The sequence below is a fragment of the Bubalus kerabau genome, chromosome 4 (genome assembly GCF_029407905.1).
Source record: "Bubalus kerabau isolate K-KA32 ecotype Philippines breed swamp buffalo chromosome 4, PCC_UOA_SB_1v2, whole genome shotgun sequence".
Lineage (NCBI taxonomy): Eukaryota > Metazoa > Chordata > Mammalia > Artiodactyla > Bovidae > Bubalus > Bubalus kerabau.
Window position 1 is genome coordinate 32,945,013 of NC_073627.1, and position 27,239 is coordinate 32,972,251.

The 27,239-nt window shown below is 49.0% G+C and overlaps 1 protein-coding gene across 2 annotated transcripts in view; it reads right to left on the bottom strand.

Annotated features, from left to right (window-relative positions):
• Nucleotides 1-27,239, bottom strand: part of ARHGAP44 (Rho GTPase activating protein 44) — a 120,717-nt gene that overhangs the window by 5,403 nt on the left and 88,075 nt on the right. Inside the window, exons 7-18 of one of the 2 annotated variants that reach the window (XM_055576475.1) lie at nt 23,353-23,470; nt 19,526-19,594; nt 17,395-17,476; nt 16,765-16,892; nt 14,935-15,046; nt 14,491-14,572; nt 12,708-12,788; nt 9,944-10,057; nt 9,257-9,348; nt 8,204-8,384; nt 1,601-1,822; nt 53-210 (exon numbers count right to left, since the gene is read on the bottom strand). In XM_055576475.1, coding sequence (XP_055432450.1) covers nt 53-210; nt 1,601-1,822; nt 8,204-8,384; nt 9,257-9,348; nt 9,944-10,057; nt 12,708-12,788; nt 14,491-14,572; nt 14,935-15,046; nt 16,765-16,892; nt 17,395-17,476; nt 19,526-19,594; nt 23,353-23,470 — 1,439 coding nt within the window. The remainder of the gene's footprint in view (nt 1-52; nt 211-1,600; nt 1,823-8,203; nt 8,385-9,256; nt 9,349-9,943; nt 10,058-12,707; nt 12,789-14,490; nt 14,573-14,934; nt 15,047-16,764; nt 16,893-17,394; nt 17,477-19,525; nt 19,595-23,352; nt 23,471-27,239) is intronic. The other variant, XM_055576476.1, reaches the window with a different exon arrangement.

The following is a 27,239-nucleotide window of genomic DNA, read 5'->3' on the forward strand; positions in this document are numbered from 1 at the left end:
CTCCACACTGCCCTCTTTTATTTATTTAGTCATGAGGGTGGCTGTGACGTACCTTTCCGGAGGGTGTGAGGGCTCTGGTCCGCAGGTGGCTGGCCCGGACTCGTGCCTGGCTGTGCCCCGGGCTGTGAGCCTGCACTGGGTGTCCCCTGGCTAGAACCCGGACTTCCCTTCTGCCCTGATCCTGGAGAAAGTTCTTTGCTTTTAGAAGCACTGTAACACAACAGTTTATAAAACCGAGTCAGTCCCTGAACTCAGGCAGCTTCAGCATCAGAATCATGAACTGAATTTATGTTCTCTGGGCAGGTGTGGTCCTCCCAGACCTTCTTAAGGCCTTCAAAGATGCCTGTGGAGGTGACCAGCCCCTCGTGGGGGCTCTGAAGGCCTGAGCTCCACTCCCATCTCCAGGTGGCCCCCTTACAGCCAGTGCCCTTTCCTGGCCTTGGCCCTCTCCCCAGCAGACCATTCCAGGAAGTCTCCTCTTTGTCAGTTTCCTCCTTCCCACAGCAGCCCCTGCTTCCTGCTGACCTCTCTCCCCCCTCCTGCATCCTGAAACAGAATCAAAGCCCATGGTTCCATGGCCAGGGTCGGCAACCCCTTGCCCTCTCTGATGGAGCCATCAGCAACCACCCCATCCAGGGTCATCTCTAGCCCCTGCCAACTCTGTCATTTCCCATCTCACAAGGAAAATACTTTCTATACATTAAAGAAAAAAAAAAAATCCTGCAACCCCTTCACTTAGGGATTGGTATCTGTGTGCATGTGCACACACACACAAGTGCATACAAAGACTGGCTTGAAAGGTTCAGATTTCCAAAGTCGCCAAAATTTTTCCAATTCCTAACAGAATGCACAGTGGGCCTGGTGAAGTGGCTTTCCTAATTTTCTGAATTGTTTAGAACAGAGACAAACAGCCAAGGGGTCTGTGCAACCCCGCTTGTAGAATCCCCTCCCTCTGACCATGCCCCTCTCAAAGGGGTTTGTGGGGGGGGGGCTCCTCCCCTGCGCCCCTGGGGACCAGCGACCCCGTTCCGGCTCAGATCACACTTTCCATTTTTGGAGGGACAAGGCCCTTTCTCCATAAAATCTCATGGAACCAGCACTGAAACAAGCAGGCTCCCTAACTCTTTTCTTCCTCCACGAGAATGAAATGCATGATCTTGTCACCTCCATTCTTTACCTGACTTGCTCCCATTTTAGCAGTAAAAATGGCCCCTATGCATCTAAAGGAAGAGGAGTGGAGAGGAGAACCACTGAAATTCTAAACTTCGAAACAGGTAACAAGCTGTACCAGCACAGGAGGGGACAGAGGAACTGGGAACTCAGCTTCCTCGCCTGCTTTGGCAAGCTGCCACCTTACACGTGCACCTGGGATGCTATTCTCAAAAAGCCTGGGCACCCTCTGATCACACAGGGGCTATGATCCCTACCTGCTGCCAGCATGAAGCAGAAGCCAAACCAGGATGCTTAGAAAGGGGACAGGGGACATGACCAACTGCACGAGGCTCTGAGCGTGTGCAGCAAACCTGAAACCCCTCATCCACGTGCACTGCAAGCTAGCCTACCCGGGGGGTCGGGTGGGGGGCCAGCGCCCCGGACTTACCTGGTCCGTTCAGCCGCAGGCTGGAGGCCGAGGCCGGATGGAGAGAGCGCGGGCGCCATGGGGGCCTCCGGGGACTGCTCCGGGAGGGGCGACGGCAGGGGTGGGGCGAGCTCAGCGGGCGGGGCGGGGGGCTGCATGGCAGGCGGGGCGCAGGATGCCTTCCGGCCGGCCGAGGAGCCTCTTCGAGCCACCCACGACGTGTCCATGACCCTCACGCCCATGCTGGCCGGGGACACAGAGACACCCAGGCTTAGCCTCGCACCCAGGGCGCCGGGCTCCCGCCCCCACGAAGCGGCCAGCAGCGCAGCCCCGAGCATCTCTTGGACCAAGGAAGCGAGGCGGCGGCCTTGCTCCGCGGAGCATCCCGCAGCTCCAGGCTGGGGCGGCCTGGGCACCGCTGGCCTTAGGACCACGGCATGCCCGACAAGCTCCCCGGAACCCAAGCTTCCCTCAGAGCAGAGAGCGGCTTCGCTGGGGGGGGTCACCCACTCCTCCCAAGTGGAGGGTGGAGGCGAGGCAGGGCGGGGGAGGGGGGAGGGCAGCATCAGACTAGAAGAGAGCACCGACCAGCAGGGACACCTGAACACCCATCCTTCTTTTTGTCACCTGGGAAGCACAGGACCGACTCAGGACTCCCGGGCCAGCCCCAGGATGCTGGCTGGCTTACAACCTCTGCAAGGTCTACAGAGCAGGGCGGGGCTGATCATGCTCTGGTCAGTCCCCGCCCCCCGATTCCACTTCAAGAAGGGGGGACACAGCTTTGAGTACATCGGCCAAAGCAACCAGACACGCACATTCACCCCTGCAGAGCTCGCTAAGGCACTGCTCGCTATTCCCATAGACTGCACGTGGCCTCATGGCTACCCGAGGATACTGTACCTTTGGATTTTCCTAAGGCTGCAGGGACAGAAACACACAGACATTAGTGTGGCAAACACTGCGCCTGCCTCCGGACACACAGCGGCTCTCTGTCAGGGTCAGGGGCTAAGCCTGGGGTTTCCACTGAGCCTTGAAATTGTTTGCTTAGTCCGTCTCTCCAGTTAAAGTGACTTTTCTGTCTGCACAGGTGAAGAGCATCCTACCAAGCGCACTGGTGAATAAAGACAGAAGCTGAAGAGTTGACCCTGGTGCTTGTGGTAGGGGTTGGGGGCATGTCACAAGGAAGGGAAAAAATCCACAGAAGCAGCCATCCGCTCTTTTCTAAGTTATATGATTTAGAAGGTGGTCAATCTCCTTTCCTCTGGTCTAGGAGGTGACTGGTGCCATGATACGTAGTCAAAGCCTTCACTGACTATGGCAAGAGCTAATACTGCCAGTGTTAAGGGAGACAGATGTTCATGCAGGGAGAACACCGGGCAGTCCCCCGTCTCCACTGGGGATAAGCAGAGGGTTGCCCCTTGCTGTCACCCACGCTGGCCAGGAGCACTGAGCTGCCACACCGTGACGGTCTGCCCACCTTGCAGAGGTGCAGCAAGATTCAAACCAAAGGTTGGGGATGGGTTGTAGCAGGTGGGATGTGGTCCTTTACGAAAATGTGTGGGTAGGGAGCCTCCATGAGGGGCACAGAGGACAATGGTGCTACGCCATGCACACAGAAAGGGACACCTTCTGACACACGTTCCCCTGGGGAAAGCGGAGGGGAGACCCCCACCACCACTGCCACGCCGCCCGTCTAGTGTCGCTGTTAACACATTATTGACCGGGGCATTTTTGCAGAAGCTAACGCTGTGGTGTTAATACCTCTCTGGTCAATAATGTGTTAATAGTTCTCTTCTCCAAGGCATTTTGGGGGCAGCTGGTCTCTCTCTGGGATCCACTACCCACCAGCTTGCAAGTCGTCTTGGCTCTGAGGACCCCCACCAATAAACAGGCACCTTCTACAGGGGATCCAGTCACCCCCGGAGGCCACTCAAAACTCTGCAGCAGGGTCCAGTGGCATCCCCTGGTATTTAAAGTAAGCTGGGGGCAAGCAGCAAACTGTGCTCTTTGGGCTTCTAAATTTATCAGGATGAAAGAGAGCAAAAAGCTTAACAATCCACCTGGGGAAGCGAACTGACGCCACTTTGTTGCAATGGTTGGTGATGCTGTTCCCTGTGGTTCCTAGAAGAGCCCTAAAGGAGGGCGGTCTCATGGGTTTTCTTTCTTATCACACTCTCTTTCGCTTAGAAAGACCTTCCCCATTTGAGATGGGAGGCATGGGCTTTGGGATCAGGGCTGGTGGGGGGACATCTTCTGCTATCAACTGCATCTCCCAGCACCATGGACCCCGACATCAGGCTACCTGGTGATCCCCTGGTTCACCAAGAGGAGGACGCGGAGGGGGGACCAATGAGACCCGCTAAATCGCAGCAGCAAAGCGTCAGCAACCAAGAATCAAGAGGTGAATGTATGCTCCTGCTTTCATAGACAGCTAAGCCGCCTGCCATCATGACTCTCCCAGCTGAAGTGACTTTTGTGGGGCAGGCAGCATGCCCTGTGCCCAGGAAACAGGCATCAAAGGTTCACAGATGTCTTCAAAAGGCAACAAAAATCTTTATAGACCAATGAATCACAATGGCAACAGCGACAACCTTGGAGGCGTCGAAGCACGTTTACCTTCAGAGGCTAATGAAAATTTGCTTGAAACATTGGCAGGCTTAAGTGTCTAAACGTCGAGCTAGAACTCCACCCAAAGACAAAATTTACAAAATTGCTTGGCATATTGCCAAGAGCAAGGGAGCTACTCAGAGGTAGAAGAATACAACCAGAAGGTCACAGAAGCAGGTCACAAGTTTCTGCTCATTGTTCTGTCACACAAAGAATAGTCGCAAGCATCAAATAACTTCGTGTTGTTTTAAAAAAACACCAGATTCAATCCATCGAAAACAACCAACTCCCTTAGAAACTTCATAGATACCCACATCGCTTATGGACGTCAAAGATTCCCCACAGCCACTGCTTCCAGTGAGAATGAGAAGAACTTGGTTTTCGGATCCCTTTATAGTTGAATCAAGGCAGAGGCGAGAAGCCAGAGGCCACAAAGAACACCCAAGAAGCAAAAGGTTTGGAGAGCAATTAGCAGAAAGCAGGACGACGTGGCAAGAGTCCTCATCTGCTCCCCCTTGGGATTCACATGGGGCAGGCTGGCTGGCAAGGCGGGTCCACTGGCAGCTACTCTCCCCTGCTTCACTCCTCCTAGCCTACTGGGACCTCGTATTGCAGAGTAGCTTATCCTAAGCTAGGCTTTTCTGGTGAGTCAGAAGCTTAAGAATGTGCCTGCCAATGCAGGTAACCCAAGTTTGATCCCTGGGTCAGGAAGATCCCCTGGAGAAGGGAATGGCTACCCACTCCAGTATTCTTGCCTGGAGAATCCCAAGGACAGAGGAGCCTGGCAGGCTACAGTCCATAGCGTCACAAAGAGTTGGACATAACTAAGTGACTAACACTTCACACTATAACCTGGCAGGCCACACAGGGAAAAGATAAGATGCAGGACCTTAAAAATTAGGAGACAAAGGCCTGCCCCAGAAAAAAAAAATCTGAAAGTTAGAGAGTTCAGCATAAGAACAGGTGTCTACAGAAAGAATACATTTATCACTGAGAACAGAAGTTTGCTCTGGACCGTTCCAAGTCATGAGCTGTCAGGGGTTAGCAGCTATATTTCTTTTTGACCTCTGTAGGATAGACATCCGGAGAGGGCAATGGCACCCCACTCCAGTACTCTTGCCTGGAAAACCCCATGGGCGTAGGAGCCTGGTAGGCTGCAGTCCATGGGGTTGCTAAGAGTTGGACACGACTGAGCGACTTCTCTTTCAGTTTTCACTTTCATGCATTGGAGAAGGAAATGGCAACCCACTCCAGTGTTCTTGCCTGGAGAATCCCAGGGACGGGGGAGCCTGGTGGGCTGCCATCTATGGGGTTGCACAGAGTTGGACACGACTGAAGCGACTTAGCAGCAGCATAGACATCTCTCATGCTGTTTTTATTTTTGGCCACATCATGTGGCATGCAGGATCTTAGTTCCCCAACGAGGGATCAAACCCATGACCCCTGCAGTGGAAATGTGGAGTCTTGACCACTGGGTTGCCAGGGAAGTCCCCATCATGCTGTTTTTGAATTCTGGTCAGGAACGATCTTACCCAGAGATGTTGGCCAGTATATGGATTTGAGGTATTTAAGTATACAGAGGTCGGATAGGCTTTGATTTTTCATCTAGAGATTGGTTACATTTGGAATCACTGGAAAAGACCCTAATGCTAGGAAAGATTGAAGGCAGGAGGACAAGGTGGGACAGAGAATGAGAAGGTTGGATGGCATCACCGACTCAATGAACATGAGTTTGAGCAAACTCCGGGAGATGGTGAAGGATAGGGAGGACTGGTGTGCTGCAGTCCATGGGGTCACAAAGAGTCGGACATGACTGAGCAACTGAACAAAAACAAGTCTATACTGATCTGGAAGGTTTCGATTTTTGTTCTGACGATCAGTTACATTTGGCAAATACTTGCTGAGAGAAAGGAAGCAAGAAAGCCTAGTATCTCCCCCAAAATCCACAGGAGTTTTGGGAGTTCCTGGACCATTTAAGATGAACTTGGAGGCTGGGCAGCAGTGGCATGGTAGGTGCCAACATGAGAGATGAGTAAGAAGGATCCTAAAGATCCTGGCTCAGCCTTGCCCACACTCCCCCAGGAAGGCCAGAATCAAGTATTTCTAGCTCCTCTAGGGATCATTCCTCTCCTAAATGCATAACAAAGTTTCTTCACCTCCCCAGGACAAATAACAGCCGGAGGCACCAGGCAACATTTCACAGACCTGGTCTCACAAATGTGTGAATCCAGGAAATGTGGAAGCAGAGGTGGGGCCTGGGCCAAGAACACACCTCTTGAAGGCTGAGCTGACAGTCCAAGCGTCAAATATGAGTCAAAGTTTCCATGGTACCCAGAACCTCAAGTTCTGTCTGAAGAAAAATTCCTGCACCCCCTCACCACCCCACAATCCTGTTCAGAGTAGCTGCATTTGGGGTTCTCCATCTTTCTACTTGGTCTTCAGAGGACCCCAATAGCCACAATCGTAAAAACAAGCTCCTTGGAACACGAGTTCTATCTCGTGACAACAGGCTTTTTCATGTAATAAACTTGGGAAAGGATGCCACAGCCCGCTGTGAAGATACGTGACAGATCACAGCATGTAAAAGACCCCACAAACTCATACATTCAGGGAAGTGGCTTCAATGTGTTGAATCATGTGTCTCAGAAACTCACGAGACCCAGGTGTCTATCTCCTCCCCGCTGCCCCAACATAACGAAGCATCATGGAACCTGTGCTCCATAGAGCACCTCAGGTCGCTCCTGAACTTCTTCTTACACGTGCTTATTCCAAATTACAAGCTTCCCTGGTGGCTCAGGGGTACAGAATCTGCCTGCCAGTGCAGGAGACATGGGTTCCATCCCTGGGTCAGGAAGACCCCCTGGAGTAGGAAATGGCAACCCATTCCAGTATTCTTGTCTGGGAAATTCCAAGGACAGAGGAGCCTGGTGGGCTATTGTCCACAGGGTCGCAAAGAGTCGCACATGCCTTAGCAACTAAACAACAACAACATTCGAAATCACAGTACCTCCAGGCTAAGGTCTCTGTGTGGACATACTCATGGATTCAGGTGCTGCTGTCAGCTGACCTGGTGAGGCCCCCTGAGGCTCAGAACAGAAGTGATATTGCTACAGGCACATCAAGTAGGACTGGAAAGAGCAGCTACACAGAGCCGCATAGGGTGCGTGACCTCAGTGTCCTTTTTCTTTTTTTGGCACACTGCATGGCATGTGGTGTGACCACATGGGATTGAGCCTGACCAGGGATTGAACCTGCACCCCCTGCATGGAAGCTCTGAGTCCTAACCTAAACTGACAACCTAACTTGACTACCAGGGAAGCCCCCAGTGTCTTTTTCTTTTTTTAAAAAGCTTGTTCTGATTCTCTTTTGTTGCATAACAAACTATCCTCAAAATTTAGTAGCTTATCGATCCAGGCCACAAATCCACAATTCTGACAGAACTTGGCAGCGTCAGCTGGACTAATCCATACAGCAGTAGCTGAGGCGGCTTGGCGTATGTGGTTTTAGCCTCTATACCCCTAAGTTCCAGCAGCGCCTGCGAAACTGCCTGCAGACCCTGGGGTCCCAGAGAGATGGCTCTCTAGCCACAGAAATCCTGACGACCCTGGCTCTTTATATTCAGAAGACCATACTATAGGGGCCAGTGGACACTGAATGCCCCAAGGTGCCACGGTGACACCTTTCTCGCAGAGGTCATCTGGATGGCTTTTCAGAGCGGACTGGGAGTCAGACGAGGTGTGGCCGAGAAGACAGGGAGTCCAGCTCTGATGCAGAGACATCTGAGAGCGAAGCACCACAACTGACCCTCCAGGGTATCCCCCCAGCTAGAGACGCCTCACACAGGAACCGAACTGCTTAAAAACCACGTTTAAAAGACAAATTCCAAAGCATTTGCTGGCATCAGAAATGAGATGACAGGGCCACTTAGACTGCTGCTGGTTAAGTGCAGCCTTGATGTCATCCATCTCAGTCAACCCCTCCCTCCCCCAAAGCTGAGACAGGGCCGTGAGCTCATACCCATCCTTTTTGTAAAACTCCAGCATCATGTTATCCGTGGCCACACTGAGGGGCCGGCGGGCCTGCTCGGGCTGGCGCCGGTCGGCGGGGTCCATGTCCGGGGAGGGCATTGAGCTGTAATTGGCGTTGTGGTTCACGTGTACTGGACTCCCGTAATTGCCCGTGATGTTGAACTCTATCTCTGTGGGCAAGACAGAAGAGATACACATGGTCTGTGAGCTGGCCAAGCCATTCCTGGGCAGGAGGGAAACCAGCAGAGAAATGGCCACTCTTTTATATGTCACCCCTGAAAATCTCATCCCATGGTTCAGTGTTAGATCATCTGTTGATATTAACTCATCTTATTATATTTCATGGTGCTCACCTAGCATGTAATAGAAGAGGGACTTAATAAAGCACTTTTGCACCTGTGATTCGCAAAACAAATTCAGTCAAACAGGGACAGATAGGTATTTTCTTTATGGAAAAAAAAAAAAAAAAGGCAGAATCATCTATCTCAATCCTCACATTTAAGACTGAAATAAATGCCAGAGCAGTCTAAATCAAATCAGGAAAGAGGTCAATGTCCACTCTCAACAGTATTATCTGATATTGTTGAAGTGCTAGCCAATGGAATTAGTCAAGAAAAGAAAATAACAGGCAATATTACTATCTGTAGACAATGATGATCAGATGTTTTTTCAGAAAACCAAAGAGAAAAAAAAATTACAGGATTAGAAACAGAAAGAGATCTCACTTAAGACTGCGGGCTCTCAAATGGAGTCTCATCTCATCCCCTCCTGACTACAGCCGATTTATCTGCAGTGCTTATGAGCTCAGCCACAGAACCTACAGAGTTTTACCTTGAACTCCTACCTCCTTTGTTTCTTTATCCTGATTTCCTACCACTGGCCAAAGGTGGTATGCACAGGGGGCTTAAAAACAAAACAACACACATACACACACACACACACACCCCTTTGGCCAGTGGCACTCAATTTCAAAGATTCAGAACTCACAGCAACCTCCCGTTCCCCCCAGAAGCCTACTCCCACATCAGCTGCTGCCACATACCCCCAGGGAAGAACCAGTCTGCGTGCTGGATGATGGGCTCGATGATCCCGACGATCTGCAGCGAGACCGTGGTCATCATCTCCGTGATGTTCCTGAGGGCACAGGGCAGAGGAGGGCAGGCGAGGTGAGCAGCTGAGGCAGGGAGGGGGCCCTGGACCAGAAGCCTGCACACCTGGGTCTGAGAGCGTGTGTCCTCTTGGGGAGGCCACTTCACCTTTCTGAACCTCTCCCCATGTCTACAGAATGGAGACATCCCCAGAAGTCCTCCCTACAGGAGACGAGTGAGTAACACACACGAAATCGCTAAGTCTGAGGACTGATTCTCACAACTGCCAGATTCATCCTTTCCCAGCTCTGTTCTGTCAAGACAGCACTCTGTCCTTCTGTATCCCAATGTTGGGATGTGCTCTCCATAGAGGGCCCAAGGGCCTAGAAGAGCTTGCCAGACTTGATGCTGACCCAGATGAGCTCAGAAAAGACCTTGGCTACACCTGGCTTTGAGACTATTAACAGGAACTATCTGAGGAATTCTGGGTCTCCTCCTGAGTCTAAAGAAGGACCAGCTCAAGACAGGCATATGACCTGACACATAAATTAGGCTAGTGGTTATCTGGGGCCCTGACCATCCCACCCAGGCCCCCACAGTCCCCCAGTGTGACCCACACACCCCTTCCTCCCTGGACTCACCCTTCTGCTTGTGGCCACAGCAGGTTGGGTCCTAATACAATGGCCATGTTACTAGGTGTCATCTTGTTGACATCTTGGTATTCTGAGAGCTTGGATAAAAACTTGATCAAGTATCTGAAAGGAAGTGAGAAAGGCCAGGTTTTCGAGGGCTGGATACCAGCCATGGTCCCTTAACACCAGCTGGAAACATCTCTTACTGATAAGAAGACTCATACATCCTACAATATAATCAAGATGTATCACGTGTCAGGACACAAGAATGCTCCAAAAACAGAGAGAGCTCTTCCTGGGCTAGTTGTCAACGTCTGCTTCAACAAACTGTGGCCAGAAAAAAATTCTCCATCTTTCCTTTTGACTCAGTGCATAATGCCAGAAATTCCCTCCTTCTTTTCAAGCCTCTGTCGCCTCCTGTCCTCCCTGTGTGCAGAGGTGAGAAGTGGTGTGCAGGTGTCAGTAGTGGGGACTTTCTCATGCGAGGAGCAGTGTCTCAGTGGGGCTGTGAGAGCCAACGAAGAAAATGTTAGACCTAGACTTAGCATGTGGCCCAGCAATTCCACTCCTAGAGAAATACGTCCACACAAAAACGTGGACACAAATGTTCCTAGCAGTGTGATTCAGCATAGCTGAAAAGGACAGACCACCAAATATCCATTAAGGGATGAACAGATGAATAAAACGTAGTCCCATCCATATAGTGGAGTACTAGTCAGCCCTCAAAAGCAATGAAATACTGACACATGCTACTGCGTGGATGAACCTCGGAAACGTGATGCCAGTGGAGAAAAGCCAGACACAGAGACCCCGGGGTGAATGACTCCATCTGTATGAAAGGCCCGGCACAGGCAAATTGACAGAGACAGAACATAGATGAGAGTTTGCCAGGGGCTGGGCAAGCAGAAATGGGGAGTGACTGCTGATGGGAACAGCATTTCTTTGTGGGGTGATGAAAATGTTTTCAAATTACACAGTGGTCATAGCTGTACAACTCTGCAGATTTACAAAAACACACTTAACTGCACACTTTTAAAAGGGGACACTGGCATATGAATGGTTATGCCAATAAAGCTATTATTAAAAAAAAAAAAATCAGTGACTGAGTAGCTATGCACAAATGAAGCACAAAAAGAGCTCTCCCAAACCATATCAAACATGCCTGGTCCCGCACAGGCCCCAGACCCCAAAGCCCATCTCTTCCCGGGCTCTTGGTTATATAGACAGTGGGTCCAGCCCCATGCTGCCTGGACCACAGAGAAGCAGCTCCTTCAGCAACTATTGCCCACAGAGCACAAAGACCCTAAGCTGCTGATGGGCCACCTCCACCCACATCCTGCGACATCACACCCTCCAAGAGGCCACACATGCCTGGACCAGGACATGGGGCCTGAGCTCAGCATGGTCAGTCCACAGGCTGGTCAGTGGCCTAGCATCAGTTGAGAGTCATTCTTGCTCTTGATCTGATTCTTGCTCGTGGGATGCTCTCTTTCAATTTTGTATATATTTAACACTTTAAGCATTTTACAGTATGCAGTTCACTAGCATTACTTTCCATTGTGATGCAACCATCACCACCATCCATCCCCAGAATTTTTCAACACCCCAAACTAAAACTTGACACCATGAAATGACAGCCCACCTGCTGCTCCTGACCCCTTCCCCTTACCCTAGCCACCATTCTACATTCTGGCAACCACCATTCTACTCTCCATCTTTATGAATTGACTACTGTATATACTGCTTTTTAGTGGAATTGTTCAGAATTTCCCCTTTTGTGTTTGGCTTCTTTCCCATTTAGCATACAGCCTTCAAGGTTCATCCATATTGTAGCAAGAATGAGAATGTCTATTCTATTTGAGGCTGAATACTGCATTGTATGTACTTTTTGTTCACCTATATTTATCCACTGCTGGACATGTGGGCTGTTTCTACCTCTTGAGTATTGTGAATAACGCTGGCATGAACGTAGGTGTACAAAGTCAAGTCCCTACTTTCAGATCTTTTGGAAATACACCCGGAAGTGGAATTGCTGGGTCATACAGGAATCCTATGTTTGTCTGAGGATCCGCCATGAGAAGTCACTCCTGGGATTTTTAACAGGAAAACAGAAATAATCAGGCAGATGGCAGTAGGAGCCGAAGCTGAAAATATGCATCTAAGTAAGCTCCAAGGAGGACGAGGGGAGGGCCAAGAGCGATGCTGGTGCAAAGTGATGAGGAAGCAGAAAGTGGAAAAGAGCGTAAGCCCGGGAGGGAAAAGATGCGTAGAGCAGTGGGAAGTGAAACCCGGGTAAGGGTGAGAAAAGTAAGAGACAGACACATGGAAAATTGCTGGTGACAAGTGGAAACCAGAGAACATTCTCCAGCCTCTTCTTCCTGAAGCCTGGCTCCAGGACACAACTGTCAAATCCAGCTCAGGGTCTGGTCAGTGTCGCCCCTGGGATCCACAGGCACCTATCTTTACAATAAACCCCAGTATCTGAAAGCAGCCTGCATTCATCCTTGCTCCTTGCAAACCAAAGAACTGCATCAGCCAGCAGCTGGTCAGGTAGCCTGCAGCATCTCACAGCCCCATACAGTCTGTTTCCTCATCTGCAGGATGGTAATTCACAACCTCCCAGGATTGCTTGAAGTTGAAAAGAGACCCTGCATGTTAAATTTACTTTGGACACTGTGTAACGCCAAGCTTGCCAGTGACTACGCCTTTTGGCCCAGAAACGTGTGTGTGAGGTTTAAATAACCTTGACCCAGCGTCTCTATCGTCCACTCACCGGATGTTGTTATGATTGGCTTTGGGCAACTTCTCACACGCATTCCACAGTGCCTGGAGCCTCTTGTCCTGGTCCTGGATGCTGGAAAATTAACAGGAAAAGCCACTAACTGAGTACGGATCAATGAAGTCTTACCGGCACTCAGACTCACAGCCATCGAAATATTTGAGAAAAAGAAACCAGCCGTTGTCAGTGACCATATCAGTAAACTATTATCATTCATATCTTTGGTTCTTACTATTTCCCCCTCAATAATCTTTCGGTCTTGCCTGTGCTGTTTTAACAAAACTTCCCCTGCACACATCACATGGCCCCAGTCAATGTGTACCGGGGCAGCAGGTGAGGGCAGAGGGCAGACGCCTGCACCTGAGTGGGCAGGGCTGTGATGTCATCAGGAGGTTAGATCTGGCACAGAACAGGACACCAGAAACAGGTCAACTCCACCCTCACGCCACCATGGCAACCGACTGGCCAGTCCCACAGAGTTTGATGCACATTAAGCTTCTCGGCATGTGGAATATAACAGATGCTCGATAAACACCTTCTGAACAAGTAAATGACATGAACTCATATTGACATAAGGATATCTGACCCTTGAAGACACAACACAAGATGGATAGTTTCCGCAACCAAAGGATTCTCCATTCTACAGAGAGACTTGCTCAAAGGGTTTCTTTATCGCTAGATCTTCTAAGGATTAAAAGAGATTACTGAAAGATATATATATATATATATATATATATAAAATTTATTTTTGTTAGGACTACGTTTTTAAATATACATTTTTATGAAAACCTACATCAAGGTTTACAGGGTTGGAAGACCTTATGCTCAAAGAACCTTTTAACAAGAAAAACTGAAAAGCAAACACCACCGAGAGGTTCAGCTCTGACCCCCTGACTCAAGACCCAAGGTAGGGAATGGCCATCGCAGGACCCCCAGAAGTCCCTGCTTCCATCCTGACCAAGGCGAGAAAATCTCCCTTTTCTGCTCATCAATCCTCTTTAAGGTCAAAGGGCAGATGCTGCCAAGGTCTTTCCTTCAGTAAAAACTCAACATCCATATAGGACTTTCCTAGTGGTCCAGTGGTTAAGACTACACTCTCTCAATACAGGGGGCACAGGTTGATCCGTATTCAGGGAACTAAGAGCCCACAAGCTGAGCACAGCAAAAAAAAAAAAATCGACACTCACATACTGAGGGTCTCTGGTGTATCAGGCAGCGTCGCAGGGGTTAGGGAGTGGGAGGCAGTCAGAAGAGACGGTCATCCCTCCCTGCTCCCCATCAGCTCACAATCCAACCAGCCACACCAACACAGCCTTGAATTTGATCAGTCTCTGCAGAGAACCCGGGGGCTGAGGCAGACCCTGGCTGCCAGCTGCTGGGCACCAGTTGTCAGGAAGGAGGCCTCTCTGAGGTGACCTTCAGAGTGGGACCCAGAGAGTCAGAAGGAACCTACGAGGTAGAGGTTTTGGGGAACCAAAACCTGTCGCGTGGCAGGGAATGGCCAGTGTGAAGGCGGGGGGCGGTCTGAGTGGTGACGGGAGCCCGGAACCTCCCTGAGTCCTCCTGAAGGCCCAGCTGGGGCTCTGGGCCACTCTGGTGGCTCCAGCCTGTGATCCACACCCTGGGACCTGGTTCTCCGGGCACATGTACAAGCCTCTCCCCACGACACACACCAAGATACAGACTCGCTGGATCCCAGGTGGCACACTTGCACAGTTTCAATTAAGGCTCCACATAAACCACACCCACAGGACACACAGAGACCTGCCATACTCACTTGGAAGCCTGAATCCACTCGTCGTAGAGTTCAAAGGTCATCAGAGGTTCTGGTAGCTCCCGGAGGTAAGACTTGAGAGCTCCTGGACGTGAACACAGTACAGGCTGTGAGCTGCCGGGACGTGGCAGACACGTGCTACCAGCCAGCGTCACCATGAGGGGCATGTTTGGGGAAGGTTCCCCGACCCTCGTGACCAGGTCACATGGTGGCTGCCACATGCCTGGATCCAACGCTCTGGTGTGGCCGTGAGGGCCTCCTCTCTCGTGTTACCACCAACACCTCCTCCTTCCTTCAAGGGCACAAGCAACCAGGCCTAAAGTGGGGCCCTGAGTGGACATGCCCAGAGCACGGCGGGGAGCCAGGGGCTCGAGTGTCCCTGACACATGGCTGTACATCCTCCACGCCCATCCCTTCCCCCGGAGCCCCTCCAGCTGCGGGGCCCACCTGCGATGGCGTGGGGGTCCGCCGAGCACTCCTGTACATCCACCACACAGCAATCCAGGGCCGCCTTGAGCTTCTTCAGCTTGGAGGCAGATGGGGCTACTCGGAAGAGGCCCTGCCGACAGGACAGGGGTCAGCAGACAGCCTGCACCCTGAGGGCACAACAGCGAGACCGACGGCCGGCAGTCTCCCCACCCGCTTCCTCCACGATCTCCCAGGGGCCTCCTTCCCATCGCCATGTGTCAACACTGGGACAGCAGGACCTGGGCCTCATCCCTGGCTGTGGCCTCAGCACCTAGGGCAGGGTGACCCGGTGTTCTGGTTCAGCACGTACTTGATTAAACGAACCTTGGGCACGTCAATGTCCCGTCCTTGTGTATTTAGGATATATTTTGGAAAAACAAAAACACTAATTTGAAAAGATACACGTACCCCTATGTCCACAGCAGCATTATTTACAATTACCAGGACATGGAAGCAACCTAACTGTCCATCAGCAGATGAATGGATTTAAAAAGATATGGTAAGTCTATAAAATGGAATACTGCTCAGCCATAAAAATGAATGAAAATTTTGCCATTTGCAGCAACATGGATGGACCTAGAGGTTATGATACTAATGAAGCAAGACAGAAGGAGAAGTTATTGCATGACAACCCTTATATGTGAAATCTAAAACGAAATGATACAAATGAGCTTACTTACAAAACAGAACCAGATTCACAGACTTAGAGAACAAACTTATGGAACTAATGGTTGCCAGGGGAAGGACAGGAGGAAGGGATAGGTCGGGAACTGGGATGGACAGGTACACATTGCTATATTTAAACTGGGTAATCAACAAGGACCTACTGTATAGCACATGGAACTCAACTCAATGTTATGTGGCAGCCTGGATGTGAGGGGTGTCTGGGGGACAATGGATACATTTGTATGTATGGTTGAGTCTCTTTGCTGTTCATCTGAAACTATCACAGCATTGTTAATTGGCTATACCCCAATACAAAATAAAAAGTTTTTAAAAAATGGGGAAAGAAAAGGCCCCATTCACCTCCCTCCATAAAACTTTCCCTCAGGGACTAAAAAGACCTCATTTTTCATTGGTATTATACATGAAAATGCCTGGCATTTAAAACAGGGTCAAAGAAACCTGTTTTGAATAAATCAGGCTTATTTGACAGACGCTACACTTATCTGCTCCATAAGCTCATAAGCCCCCATCTCACTTATACTTTGCTTAGTAATAAATACCATAGATAAATATTGATTGGTTGATCAGATCACAGGAAAGTGGAGTCATGAATTTTAAACTGCCTGCATAAGAAACTAAAGATGAGGTCTACCTCCCAGGAGACCACTGACACAGCAATAAAAACAATGGTTGCCAATGTCTCATAGGATTCTTTTTTTAACATGTGGCTTGTAAGGAGTGCTTTCTAATGTCTATATCAGTTTTCAGGATGTCTATAAAAAAAGTTATGATCTAAAGGTTAAAAGGTCTATATTTTAAATTAGAGAGAGAGGAGGTGGAGAATGGGGTGGAAGAGAAGGAGGAGAAAGCCCCAATCTCATTACATATGCAGACAGGAGGGCCAGAGCGGGGCTATAACGTCCTCAGGGCGGGGGTATCATGTCCCACAATCCTCCACTGTCCCTGGAGAGTGAAGGCTCATGGGAGAAGCAGGACCAGTTTGAGGACAGGGGGCTTGTACTGCGTCTTCCCAGGTTTGGGTTCGTGGGGCCGGGTGAGGATGGTAACAGAGGAGGAGAGACCCCGGAGGCTGCATCTTGTGGGGACCCGTTCACGGCTGAGCTCGGCTGCACCCAGACGCACCTCCTCCTGCATCCCGCATTCCAGCAGCATCGTCACGCACGCCTCGATGGGGAAGGCGATCTCCCGGCCGCTGATTGTGAGGTGCTCCTCCAGGGGCTTCCCAAAGGAAGGCTTCTCCACCCAGGCCTCTGGGGTGTGGGGGTTGCAGGTGGAGCAAGAGAGGGGTCAGCACAGGTCACCCCCGCGGGAACCTTCCTTTCCTCCGGTCACACTGCTTCTCCTAAGTGTCCCAGGGACATGGAGCAGTGGACGTGGAAGCATTGTCCAACAATGTCCATGGAAGCACTGTCCAACTGCAGCATCTCCATTCCTGCAGTTTCGGGGGATGACGGGGAGGAACTGGGGGAGGCGGTGGAAGCCTGCCTGCTGTGAGCAGAGCTGCTGGGCTTCCTGTTACACATGCACCTCCACACACACCCATGCACACCCGCCTCATCCCCACTGGGGCAGCGTGTGTGTAGTGTGTACACGTGCTCTGCTTTCCTGCCGCTGATCAAGGTGCCCGCAGGCGGAGGCCCAGGGCTCACGTGAAGGCAGCCCTGTAGGGGAGGAGCAGGCGAGCCAAGCACAGGGCCCCGAATGGCAGGCTCCCCACCCTCCCCGCCCTCCCCGCCCCAGGCAGGCACTCACCCTGTTGTGCTTTTATCTGAGGCAACACGGCCTGCAGGAGTGTCAGGGACTTCCTGTGGTACTCGGCCTGCACTTCGATGAGCTGAGGGAACACAAGGAGAAGCATCAGCCTTTGCTGGAGGATAGAGGGCATGGGCTGCCACACCATCGGGGTGCCCTGCCCCCTCCTCCACCCATCTGCAATGACGGGCATTCGTCCCTTCAGCCTCTGCAGCAGAGGGGTGACCATAAAGGGAAGTTTTGGAGGTGGGAGACTCGGGGAGGAGGTGAAGGGGACTCTCCAGAGGTGAGCCTGCCTTCACTGCCACCCCTGCTGGGGAGCACCATGCCCCCAGTTCTCACAGCAAAAGGCACCAAAGGGGTGCAACAATGAAAAGGCTATAAACAGAGAACACATTCAGAAATCCAGGTGCCCATGAGAGGGCGCTCAATGTCATGAGCCTCAATGTATCTTGATTCCCCCCAAGAAGAGTTCAAGATACAACTGGTGGGAAAACATGTGCTCGATCCACAATCCTCTTCCACCTTGGGAGGCAAATCTGCTTTATCGTGATGTGATTCAAAGGACAAGGTCCTTCAAGATGCTCTGTTCTGCCCCTCCCACTACTGAAAAAGCTGCTGAAATGGTAAAAACAGCAGAGGAAAAGCAGTGAATAGCTGGCACTTCATTTATTTTCTAAATCTCTCCCCACTCCAAAAACAAAAAAGAAAATTGGGCATGTAGGAGGAAACGAAGAGAGAGGCACTTTGCTCAAAGTCTGGTATGATGAGTAGCTATTATCCCCAAGGAAAACTAAAAGGGAATCTTTTCTTAAGTCATAGAGTTGAAATAAGTGGTACCCAAAGACAATTAGGTAGTCCAATAATGCTTGGAATGTCAACAATCATTTGTTTTAGATATTTTAAAATGAAATGTTACCTTCACAAATAAAACCAATGGAATAGACTTGAAAAGAATCCTACTATTTCAAAATAAACATTTCAAGTTGGAAGGAATATGTATCAGCTCTCTCTCACGGGGGAAGAAACTCTGGACTTCTTGGCCATTGATGCTGAGCACGAAGGGGAGCACTGACTGCCCCCAGTTCCGCCCCATGCTTATCAATGCATCCAGCTTCTCAGGATTCCTCTTCTCTCCTCCCTTTATCTTCTTTCCCTGTCTTTGTATCACTTCCTTGACCCTAAAGAGAAACTTTGAGTTTTATTCCCAACGTTATTTTTCATTTCAGGGTCCTAATTATTTGGGCCAGATGATTCAAGTATGGATGACTCAGATCCTGTGTCTCTACTCTGTAAATCTGCCCCCATAGAGGAGAGGCAGTAAACAGAATTCAGCCCTCATTTACCAACGTGTCATCATCTGGGACAAAAAAAATCTCCATTAATAACCAACAGATGCTGGGGTGTGGCTAGCTGCTTCTTCCCAAGTTGCTTCCTGATGACAGACTCAGGTTTTGCAACCCTGGCCCCGCTGACATCTGGGGCTGGATCACCCTCTGTCGTGGGAGCCACCGTCCTGTGCACTGCAGGACGCTTAGCGACAAACCTGACCTCCACCCTCCAAGTGCCTGTAGCACCTCCCCTGATAGTGACGGCCAAAAACATCTCTGCTAAGTGACTTCAGTTGTGTCCGACACTTTGTGACCCTATGGACTGTAGCCTTCCAGGCTCCTCTGTCCATGGAATTCTCCAGGCAAGAGTATTGGAGTGGGTTGCTGTATAGGGGATCTTCCCAACCCAGGGATCGACCCTGCGTCTTTTAAGTCTCCTGCAGTGGCAGGTGGGATCTTTACCACTAGTGCCAGCTGGGAAGCCCTCCTCAAATGTCTCCAGACACAGCCAATCATCTGCTGGGAGATGACAGAATCACCCCTGGTTGAGAACCACTGCTGTAGATCACAGAGGTACAAACATCTTCCTGGGTGAGGCTGAATTTTATTCTTGGGGTTTTGGAGAAATCCATACAAAGGCGACAAGAAGGCAGGATTTATTCACAGGTAGGACTGTCAAAGCCCCACCTGTTCTCAGGACATGCTTCACAGATCCTTGATTCGAGGCCCACGTTCCTTCCCGTCCCCACTGTGACACCTGCTAACAGACTCCAAGCTGCCTCACCTTTCTGGATGCTTACCGTCTGAAAGTAGTTTGCATAGTCGATTTCTTTGGCCACAAAACTGTACATGTCAGCTGACAGCTGGTCCTGTGGGGGCAAAATACAGAAGGATAGAGAGTAGGAATCCACACATCAGGGCAAAGAACCATAACCATGGTTTAACCTCATTTTTCATAATACTGGGCAGATTACAAACTTTGCCTGTGGACATTGCATTTCCCAGCCACGGCTCTAAAGGATGACTAAGTGGGGAAAGAACATCTATGCCAGTGTTTTCCTGGGGCTTTTAACATGGGCCACGTGGAGAGTTAGGAAAGCTGATGCAGGGGAATGACGCGCAAATTGCTTCCTTGCATCTCTGCGGCGCGCCCTGCTGTCTGCAGCAGCCCCGCCAGGCACACCCTGTGCTTCTGCTTGCCACCCCTGCCGCTTCTTCCCCTGATGATACTACTGCCTTGCTCCCCTCATTTCAGTTCTGATTGGCTGATCATCAGGAAAAGAGAGGCAAACACACCAAGTCGAGGGAAGCTGGTTAAGACAGGTGGGCAGGGGATGGACTGCTGATGCCAAACCTGGCAAAAAAAAAAAACCCTGGACTCATCCAATATCATACATGAATCTCAGTGTGAAAAGCCCTTCATCACTCAGCTCCCCGAGGGGCTGAGAATAGGGGCTGAATGCTGTGTCTGGATCATGTTCCCTCCGAGGTCAGTGGTCAGTTTCACTGAAACGCCCCCAGCACAGTGCAGAAGTGCATTCGAGTGGACATAGACTCTGTCACACTAACCGTATCTGTGAGCATGTCACATTCTCTAAACATGTTTGTACAAGTCATGTGATCTCTGACTTCCCTCCCTGCTTGGTAGCCTTTGAGGCAGAGCTTCAGAAGAGGTGCTGAGTTAAGAGAAAAAGTATCTGTCACGTTCAGGTTGGAGGAAATAGGAAAACATCACCCCAATGCTTATAGCAGCGCTATTTCCAATTGCCAAGATATGGAAGCAACCCAAGTGTCCACTGACAGGTGAACGGATAAAGAAGTTGTAGTGTGCAGACAATGGAGTACTACTCAATCATAAAAAGTAAAATAAAATCTTGCCATGTGTAACAATGGATGGACCTAGGGGGTATTATGCTACGTGAAATAAGTCAGAGAAAGACAAATACCTCATGATTTCATATATGCAATCTAAAACGCAAAACAAAACAAAAACACACTCATAGATTCATAGAACAAACAGTAGTTGTCATAAGGGGAGGGGATCGGGGGCTGGGAAAAATAGATGAGGGAGATTAAGAGGCACAAACCTTCAGTTTACTTAATAATTAAGCAACGGGGATGTAACATACAGCATAAGGCAGACAGTTAATTATACTGCAATAACTTTGCATGGGGACAGATGGTTACTAGATTCATCATGGTGATCATTTCATAATCTATGCAAATATCAAGTCATCATGTACCACACCAGATACAAACATGGTATTGTATGTCAACTATATCTCAATAAAAAGGAAAAAAAGCACAGGAAAGCTGACCCGAATGCTGAAGGAATTACTGCAGACAACTGCATAATTCAGGAAGAGTCTGATATACACGGAACCTCAGGCATTCTGCACAGACCCCGATAACCTCAGCAGCCCCCCAGCTGCTGATCGAACTGTCCTCCGTGAGCAGGGGAATGGGAGAAGTAATCTGTTTCCTTTTCCAGTATACTCAACAGGCAAGCGTCCTTAAAGGGTTCTTGCATACAAGATGATAGAACCAAGACACCAATTTCACATGACTAGCTACCAAAAGTTCAAGGTATTTTTCCCAAAGAATAAAATGGGCTCTAGGACCACCCGCCTCAGGTCCCCACCACTTCAGCATCCTTTACAATGAATGCCTCCGGGAGGCTGCTGGACCTGTCAAAGGTGCTAGAGAAAGTGGTTTTGTCGGAACTCAACCTTGCCTGCCATGGCCCAAGCAGCCTTGGTCTAGAAGCATCCATCACCAGCCTGACAAGCGTGAGGGAGATAGTTCAAGTCAGGGGAAGACAAAGGGTGGGGTGATAAAAAAAAAACAACAACTCGGTAGACAGAGGTAAGAAAGGGAGCCTTGGGAAGGACTAAATGCCACGTCAGTTCAGTTCAGTACAGTCGCTCAGTTGTGTCCGACTCTTTGCAACCCCATGAACTGCAGCATGCCACTGTCCATCACCAACTCCCAGAGCTTGCTTAAACTCATGTCTATTGATGCCACATCAAATCACCTTCAACCACTCAGCAGACGATCTCTGTAAAGCCAGCCGAACGGAGTATGCCCTCGGGAACATGAAGGTATCCTTCTGAACGTACAATCACATCACCGTCTTATAAAGTTAACAATATAGATTCCAAGTAAGCCACACAAGTGAGAAATAAAAGCAGAAACTCTAAACCAAATTTTCATTTGTCTAAATAAAATATTTGTAATTTAATATTATAAATATTTTATTCATAAACATTATCAATATAATTTAATATTTAAATAAGTATAGGGAGCCCCTACACTTCTGCTGAGTTTTTCCTCCTGGACTACTACCAAGTTCTTACAGTGAACAGCAGAGAAAAGTCCTCTCTCGTTTTTCCCAAGGGGAAGGGAAAATATTGCCATTTTGAAATGCACTGGAGCATTCTACCCTTAACAAGACCTAACCTTAGGAGAATTTTTCTTTTATTCCTGGCTGTGCCATGCTGCTTGTGGGATCTTAGTTCACCAACCATGGACTGAACAAGGGACCACAACAGTGGAAATGTCAAGTCCTAACCTCTGGACTGCCAGGAAACTTCAAGGATAAATCATTTTATCCCAGTAGAACCTGCTGGGATGCTTTCAAATTGTGGTGCTGCAGAAGACTCTTGAGAGTCCCTTGGATGGCAAGGAGATCAAACCAGTCAACCTCAAAGGAAATCAACTGTGAATAGTCATTGGAAGGACTGATGCTGAAGCTCCAATACTTTGGCCACCCAATGGGAAGAGCCAACTCATTGGAAAAGGCCCCGATGCTGGGAACGATTGAAGGCAACAGGGGAAGGGGTCGGCAAAGGATGAGATGGTTGGAGAAGGCATCATCAACTCAATGGACATGAATCTGAGCAAACTCCAGGAGACAGTGAAGGACAGAGGAGCCTGTTGGGCTGCAGTCCATGGGGTTGTGAAGAGTCAGACATAACTTAGCAACTGAGCCACAACAACCTGCTGGGGTTATATCAGAGCCCTACTGAACACTTGCTTTTAGCAGACTCTAGCCTCCCTCACATTGAGAAAGAGAATTAATCAGCTCCAGCATCCTCTAGCCATCCTGTCCTACCAAACACAAAAACTGAGAAGCTGGAAACAGAACGAAAGGCAACAGAGAAGCACTGAAGTTCACGGTGCAGGGTTGCAGGCGCACCCACAAGACTCACGCCCAGTCACAGGGCTGCAGGGGCTTCCCCCGCTCCCACACCTGACTGCCACATCACCACACGCCTGCGCACCACACGTCCCTTTACCCAATCCTTCATGTCCACCTTTGGACACAAATTGCAAGGCATGCTAAAAGGCAAAAACGTAGTTTGAAGAAACTGAACAAGCATCAGAACCAGAGTCACAGGTGTCAAGAATGCTGAAATTATTGGGCCAGGAATTTTTTTTTAAATATGATGAGTACTGAAAGCTCTTAGGGTTCGTCCTGGGCTCTTTAGACATGCCAGCTGCCAAGCTTGGGGACACAGACTCAACCAGAGGCTATTAGGGTTTTCATAGACCTCCAGCAAACAAAAGGATGCTCCCTGAGGGCCTCCCGTTTTTCTCAGTGGAGAGGAGCACAGAAAGGGGGTACCCTGCAAATCTCCACTCTGTTGGCAGCCTCCTCCATCTCCTCCCTGAGGGCATCGGCTTTGGCACCTGCAGGCTGTGAGCTGCTGGACAAACCCGAAGACTTGGATGTCTGCTGCCACCTGATGAGGAAACAGGAGAAAGAGAGGAGAGGTGTGAATAGAACTTGGTCCCTGCCTTCGAGGAACTTAGATTCTAGTCAGATAAGGCATAAATATAAGTTGAGTTTCAGTACAGTGTGGGTGTTTTTTTCTTTTAGCATTTTCAGACATTCTACATTTAAGTTGATGAGCCTTACAAATTGGTGTTTGTGCACATACAAAATAGTCAAACACACACACCCTTAGCTCTTTAGGGCTCCCCATCCCTTTGCCACTGATGCACGAGACTCCAAACTTCTTCCCTGTGCACCTTCATAATTTCAGTGTCTTTTAGCGACTTCCCTGGTAGCTCAGATAGTAAAGCGTCTGTCTACAATGCGGGAGACCTGGGTTGGATCCCTGGGTGGGGAAGATCTCCCGGAGAAGGAAATGGCAACCCACTCCAATATTCTTGCCCAGAAAATCCTATGGACGGAGGAGCCTGGTAGGTTATAGTCCATGGGGTCGCAGAGTTGGACACGACTGAGCTTTTTTTTTTTTTAAGTGATAAGTTAGAATGAACAGCGAAAGCAAACACTCTGGGATTAGAAAGGGAAAATGCATGGTGAATGGGACTCAATGATAACTTTTGGCAAAGAACATTTTCCATGTAGCGTGTGGAATCTGATGCCTTATCAACCCTGACGGGGCTTCCCAAGTGACTCAGTGGTAAAGAATCCACCTGCCAATGCAGGAGACATAGGTTCAATCCCTAGGTTGGGAAGATCACTTGAGAAGGAAATGGCAACCCACTCCAGTGTTCCTCCCTGGGAAATCCCCTGGACAGAGGAGCCTGGAGGGCTATAGTCCATGGGGTCACAAAGAGTTGGACATAACTGAGCATGCATGCATGCACACACATGAGACAGGTAGAGAAAACCCTGGGGACACTGTGGGAGGCAGGGAAAGAGCTGGTTACGGGTATCACCCAGGGAATGACACAGCCTCATTGCCAAGAAATCAGGAAAAGGTACCTGGTACCAGACCAGGAGAAAGGGGACCCCAGTGTCTACACGGCAGGACCGAGAGAGGCTGAGGACAGTGGTCCTTCAGACAGAGCAAGTGTTCTCCAATTTGCAACACCGTCCCTACCGTCTCCCGAACCCTAAGGCTGAATGGCATCACTGCTGCTTTCTCTGAAGCACAGTCCACGCCGTTCCTTTCAGTTCCCTGCCCACCCTACGGGCACTGAGTTGGGAAACCTTCATCTACTTGGCCAAAGTCAACCATGGATGCTAAGTGAGAGGATAAATGGGTAAGATGAAAACAAATGTGAAAGTCAAAATCTCCACTAGGAAGCACTAAGCAGCCTTGGATCAACATTCTGATACCTCATGTATATTTTCTTAAACGTTGATTTCCAGGCAGAGAATATTGGCCTTCTAAGGAGGCCCCTTGGGAAACTTTCAAGGGGAAACACAAATATTTCTGGTTGCTCCTCCAATTAAAAAATAAATTTAAAAAGCTATTTCCGGTTGCTAAGTTATTATCAAAGAATTACCAAAAGCAGGCCCTGACAGAAGGTTCTAATTACACTAAGATGCTAGTGGCTATAGCAGGGAATAGCAGTGGGGCCTCGCTCACTCAGGCAGTAAACTCCACAGTCTATGGGGCCCAGCACGTGGGAAAAACAAGGCAAATGGAAAAATAAGGCAAAAAACTCACCCACCCAATCATTTATTTCCTCCTTGTTATAGGGACACGAGATATAAGCTGCTTCTCAGCTCTAAGGAAAATAATCGAGTCATCAGGGTGGCAAAGGCAGATGATTCCTGGCTACCGTCTTGGGAAGTCGGGAGGGACTCATTGGGGGTGGGCGGGGGACGGTGGGGCCCAATCAGGAGCCTGGGCTGTGGGGAGCTGGATGTTTTCATGGACAAGCTGGGAACTGTCAAGTGTACTCATCAGATGAAATGTGGCAACAGATTAAATAGTGTCCTCTAAACACCATGCAGGCCCGGGGTGAACGCGACAAACCAGAGAGCCCTGCCGGCTCCATCTGGCTCCTGGACCATTCTCCCAAGGTGGAGGCAAAAAGTACAGCCTTACCCTCATTTTGAGAATCAATAATAGACTCACTAAGGGTTTACTGTGTTATGTGCAAGAAAAAAACTAAGACAGTGGAGCTGTATCACAATACCAAAAAAGAGGAAATCAGTTCTCTCTGCTATTAGCAAAAAGTAGCAAAATGAAGAATCTTCTGTCACTTAAAAAAGGGCATCCATGGGAGAATTACTTTGAAAGGCTTTGGGACATCAAGCTGGCTTGAAGCTACAGCGACGGTCACATGTGTCCTGAGAAAGATTCCTTACTCATAACAAGAATTCAGGAAAAATTAGAAATATTTTTCTAATATTGTACTCCAAAATGTCAAAAAAAAAAAAAAAATCTAAGTTAACAGGTAAGGATTAGTAAAAATGCCTTGGCAATTCTTTCTTATAATGGCTTGCCCTACAGAAATGATGTATTTATTATTTCTGTTTTTAAAATTAACTAATTAAAGTTTTGGCTGTGCTTAGTGTTCATTGCTGTACGTGGGCCTTCTCTAGTTGTGGCAAGTGGGGGCTTCTCTTCATTGTCCACAGGCTTCTCCTTGGTGGTGGCTTCTCTTGTTGCAGAGCACAGGCTCCAGCAGGTGGAGCACGTGGGCTCAGGAGCTGCACAAGGGCTTGGTTGCTCTGTGGCAAGTGGGATCTTCAGGGACCAAGGATCAAGCCCATGTCCCCTAAACTGGCAGGGGGATTCTTATCCACTGTACCACCAGGGAAGTCCAACAGAAATCATCTATTTAATTAATATCTCCAAGCCACGGCCAAATAAAATATGGAATATCATGGATGTAATTTGGATCTCAGATAATGAATGTACTTCCATAATAGATTATGGGACAGACCCATAACCACCATCTGACTCATCCTGCCTGAAAAAAAGAAAGTAACAAATAAATAAGCATAAAAAATACAGTGGCCATAAATACTAAACTGATTTTTAGGGTAGTATAGATCTGGATTAGGTCTTTTTTTTAAACCCCAAATTACATTTAATATATGTATATTAAAATGAAGACATTATTTTTCCCCACAATTCTGTCCTGGTACTTTAAAAGCATACACCTTTTCCCTCCCTTTATAGGGAATTTTACTTGTAATGGATAAGTTATCTATTCTGACATTATAAATACCCACCAAATGGTCCCTTTGTGGAAACTGAATAGCACAATATCAAGGAAAACTAGGAAACATTTTGTACAGGTAGTAATTTGTTAGAAGTGCCACTAATCATGAATCTTGATGAACAACAGATGCTGGAGAGGGTATGGAGGGAAGGGAACCCTTCTGCACTACAGGTTGGGAATGTAAATTGGTACAGCCACTAAGGGGAACAGCGTGGAGGCTCCTTAAAAAACTTAAAACAACCATATGATCCAGCACTGCCACTCCTAAGCACATATCCAGAGAAAACTATAACCCCAAAGGAGACATGCACCCTACTGTTCAGAGCAGCACTATTTCACAAAAGCCAGGACATGGAAGCAACATAAGTGTCAGTCGACAGAGGAATGGATAGAGAAGATACGGTACATATATATACACGGAATGTGACTCAGCCATAAAATGGAACAAAATAATGCCATTCGCAGCAACATGGATGGACCTAGAGACTATCAAGCTAAGTGAAGTAAGTCAGACAAAGGCAAATCTCATGTGATATCACTCATATGTGGAATCCAATCTTAAAAAACAGGGAAGCC